The sequence below is a fragment of the Peromyscus californicus genome, unplaced genomic scaffold (genome assembly GCF_007827085.1).
Source record: "Peromyscus californicus insignis strain IS unplaced genomic scaffold, ASM782708v3 Scaffold_7__1_contigs__length_154581171, whole genome shotgun sequence".
Taxonomy (NCBI): Eukaryota; Metazoa; Chordata; class Mammalia; order Rodentia; family Cricetidae; genus Peromyscus; species Peromyscus californicus.
This window is the reverse complement of record NW_026294595.1, coordinates 86,193,175-86,196,905: the sequence shown is the minus strand read 5'-3', so window position 1 is coordinate 86,196,905 and position 3,731 is coordinate 86,193,175. Positions and strand designations below refer to the sequence as shown.

At 39.7% G+C, this 3,731-nt stretch overlaps 1 protein-coding gene across 1 annotated transcript; it reads left to right on the top strand.

The window, feature by feature from the left end:
• The first annotated feature begins 319 nt into the window (after window positions 1-319).
• LOC128101886 (olfactory receptor 4K3-like) lies at window positions 320-1,261 on the top strand. The gene has a single exon (XM_052725340.1). It carries the CDS (start codon window positions 323-325, stop codon window positions 1,259-1,261), a length of 939 nt encoding a protein of 312 aa, XP_052581300.1. The 5' UTR covers window positions 320-322.
• Window positions 1,262-3,731: the final 2,470 nt, after the last annotated feature.

Genomic DNA, 3,731 nt, shown 5'->3' with positions numbered 1-3,731 from the left:
GAAACCAGATAATTTTTTTTTTTTATTTTCACGTTGCTGTCTTGCTTCCTCACTGCTCTCCTGGAAATGAAATTCCTAATAGAGCACGGGTGTAACAGTCATATCTGATGCATCTCTTCGTGGGGGAGTTGATCTTGGCTCATTAGCTCACTTGGAGAGCAGTGCCACTTACATTTACCTTAGATTTCTCTTTACGTTTACGCATTTCTATTCAGGTAAATTTCAAAGGGAATGCCAAGTTCTACAAAAGAAGTACAATTCTTCTTATGACTAGCTGATAATTTTCTTTCTTTGCAGGTTTCTTCAGAGGACACTGAGTAAAATGGATGGAGGCAATCAGTCTGTGGTGTCAGAATTTATACTTTGGGGACTTGCCAATTCAAAGAATCTCCAGGTCTTACTCTTTGTGGTGTTTTTGACACTTTATCTGTTCATTGTATCTGGAAATATTGTCATCCTTGTTTTAATCACCACTGACCGCCATCTCCACTCTCCCATGTACTTCTTGTTGGCCAACTTGTCCTTTATTGATATGTGTCTTTCCTCAAACACCACTCCTAAGATGATATCAGACTTTCTCAGGGAAATCAAGACCATTTCCTTTGCAGGCTGTATGTCTCAGGTTTTCTTTTCCCATTGCATTGCTGGAGGAGAGATGGTACTGTTGGTGGTAATGGCTTATGACCGCTATGTGGCCATCTGCAAACCACTTCACTACTTCACCATCATGAACCTGAAAAGATGTACTGGGTTGGTGCTGATTTCTTGGACTACTGGCTTTATACATGGTATAAGTTACTTTGTAGTGGTTGTGCAGCTGCCTTTTTGTGGGCCCAAGGAAATAGACAGCTTTTTCTGTGATATGCCATTGGTGATCAAGTTAGCCTGCATGGATTACCATGATTTAAATACTTTAATGAATGCTGAATGTGGGGTTGTGGCTGTAACCTGCTTCATTATGTTGCTCATTTCCTACACATATATCCTTATCACTGTTCACCAGAGCTCTAAAGCTGGTGCATCTAAGGCTCTGTCCACATGCAGTGCGCACATCACAGTGGTGATGATCTTCTTTTTGCCCTGCATCTTCATCTATGTATGGCCCCTCAGTATCACCTGGTTGGACAAATTTCTTGCTGTGTTTTACTCTGTTTTTACACCTCTTCTGAACCCAGCCATTTATACACTTAGAAATAAAGAGATGAAAAATGCTATGAAAAGGTTCATAGGCAAGTTTCTGGGTCCCAAAGGAAATTCATAATATTAAAAAATGTGTTCCAATTATTTCAGATAAAGAGATTGACTGTATGAAATAGATTCAAAACCAGTAAATATGACTTATATTGAATATTTATACCATTCTTTCAATATAGATATCATTTAACACCTTAAAGACAATATGACATTTACTGATCAACCAGCAGATCATTGTTAATTTTTTGTCTTAAACTCTAAATATGAATGATTTTTCCACACAGGAATGTCATCAAAGTATTCTTCTATGTTTTTAATAAAGTTTAACTTAGCACTTTTGACCAAACTCATATGTTTATCTTTATGAATAAAATCTTAGCAACTTTTAATTGAGTATAAGTCTGTATAACATCATATGCACATTAATTGGTGTGCTAAATTCATGAGTACAAATTTGAATTATGAACTTAAATTTTTCTAAAGTATTTATTCCTGAAATTTGTAACTACTTCTCCTCAGTCTGAACATATCAAAGAACGTATATTGAATCTGTCTTCTTTTCTAATAATAACTTTACAGAAGAATATTTTGGTTTTGCTACAATTTTTTATGATTTCCTTCTATTTTTATTAAGGGATTTTCTATTTGTTTTACATATCAGGCACAGATTCCCCTGTCCTCCCTCCTCCCACCCCCCAGCATTTCCCCCCAACCCAGCCCACATACCCACCTCCTCCAAGGCAAGAACTCCCCTGGGGATTCAGCAGAGCCTGGTATATTCAGTTGAGGCAGGTCCAAGTACCTCCCCCCTGCACCAAGGCTAAGCAAAGTGTCTCAACATAAGCACTAGGTTCTGAAAAGCCAGCTCATGTACTAAGGACAGGTCCCAGTCTTACTGCCTGGGGGCCCCCTAAACAGTTCAAGCTAAACAACTGTCTCACTTATCTAGAGGGCCTAGTCCAGTTCCATAGGGGCTCCTCAGGTATTGGTTCACAGTTCATGTGTTTCCACTAGTTTGGCTAGTTGTCTCTGTACTTTTTCCAATCCTGGTCTTGATATCTCTTGCTCATATAATCCCTCATCTCTCTCATAGATTGGACTCTGGTAGCTCTGCCTGGGGCTTGGCCATGGATCTCTGCATCTGCTTCCATCAGTCACTGGTTGAGGGTTCTATCATGACATTTAGGATATTTGGCCATGAAATCACCAGAGTAGGTCAGCTCAGGCACCCTCTTGACCATTGCCAGTAGTCTATAGTGGAGTCATCCTTGTGGATTCCTGGGGATCTCTCTAGCACTCTGCTTCTTCCTATTCCCATTGTGTCTTCATTTATCATGGTATCTCTTTCCTTGTTCTCCCACTCTGTTCCTGATCCAGCTAGGACCTCCTACTCTCCTAAGCTCTCTTTCCCCTGACCCTTGCCTCCATCACCTCCCTTCCCCCAGTTTGCTCATGTAGATCTCATTCATTTCTCCATTGCTGGACAATCCCTGTGTCTTTCCTAGGGTCCTATTTACTAGCTAGGCTCCCTGGAGCTATGAGTTGCAGTCTGGTTATCCTTTGCTTTACATCTAGTATCCACTTATGAGTGAGTATATATCATATTTGTCTTTCTGAGTCTGTGTTACCTCACTCAGGATATTTTCTAGTTCCATTCATTTGTGTGCAAACCTCATGATGTCATTGTTTTTCTCTGCTGAGTAGTACTCCATTGTGTGTATGTACCACATTTTTTTAAAACATTCTTCAGTTGAAGGGCATCTAGGTTGTTTCCAGGTTCTGGCTATTACAAATAATGCTGCTATGAACATAGTTGAACAAGTGTCCTTGTGGTATGATTGAGCATTCCTTGGGTATAGGCCCAAGAGTGGTATAACTGGGTCTTGAGGAGGATTGATTCCCAATTTTCTGAGAAAGCGCCATACTGATTTCCAAAGTGGCTGTATCAGTTTGCATTCCCACCAAAAGTGTAGGAGTGTTCCTCTTGCCCCACATCCTCTCCAACATAAGCTGTCTTCAGTGTTTCTTATCTTAGTCATTCTGATAGGTATAATATGGAATCTCAGAGTCATTTTGATTTGCATTTCCCTGATGACTAAGGATGTTAAGCAATTCCTTAAATGTCTGTCAGCCATTTTTTTCTGTTGAGAGTTCTCTGTTTATCTCTATAGCCCATTTTTAATTGGAATGTTAGGTATTTTGATGTCTAGTTTCTTGAGTTCTTTATATATTCTGGATATCAGCCCTCTGTCAGATGTGGGGTTGTTGAAGATGTTTTCACATTCTGTAGGCTGTGGTTTTATCTTATTGAATGTGTCCTTTGCCTTACAACAGCTTCTCAGTTTCAAGAGGTCTCATTTATTAATTGTTACTCTCAGTGTCTGTGCTACTAGTGTTATATTTAGGAAGTGATCTCCAGTGCCAGTGCATTCAAGACTACTTCCTACTTTCGCTTCAATCAGGTTCAGAGTAACTGGATTTATGTTGAGATCTTTGAGTCACGTGGACTTAAGTTTTCTGTATGGTGACAGATATGG

Bases quoted from the DNA above. Each gene is read 5' to 3' on its own strand.
- LOC128101886 (XM_052725340.1), top strand. From the start codon at position 323: ATGGATGGAGGCAATCAGTCTGTGGTGTCAGAATTTATACTTTGGGGA.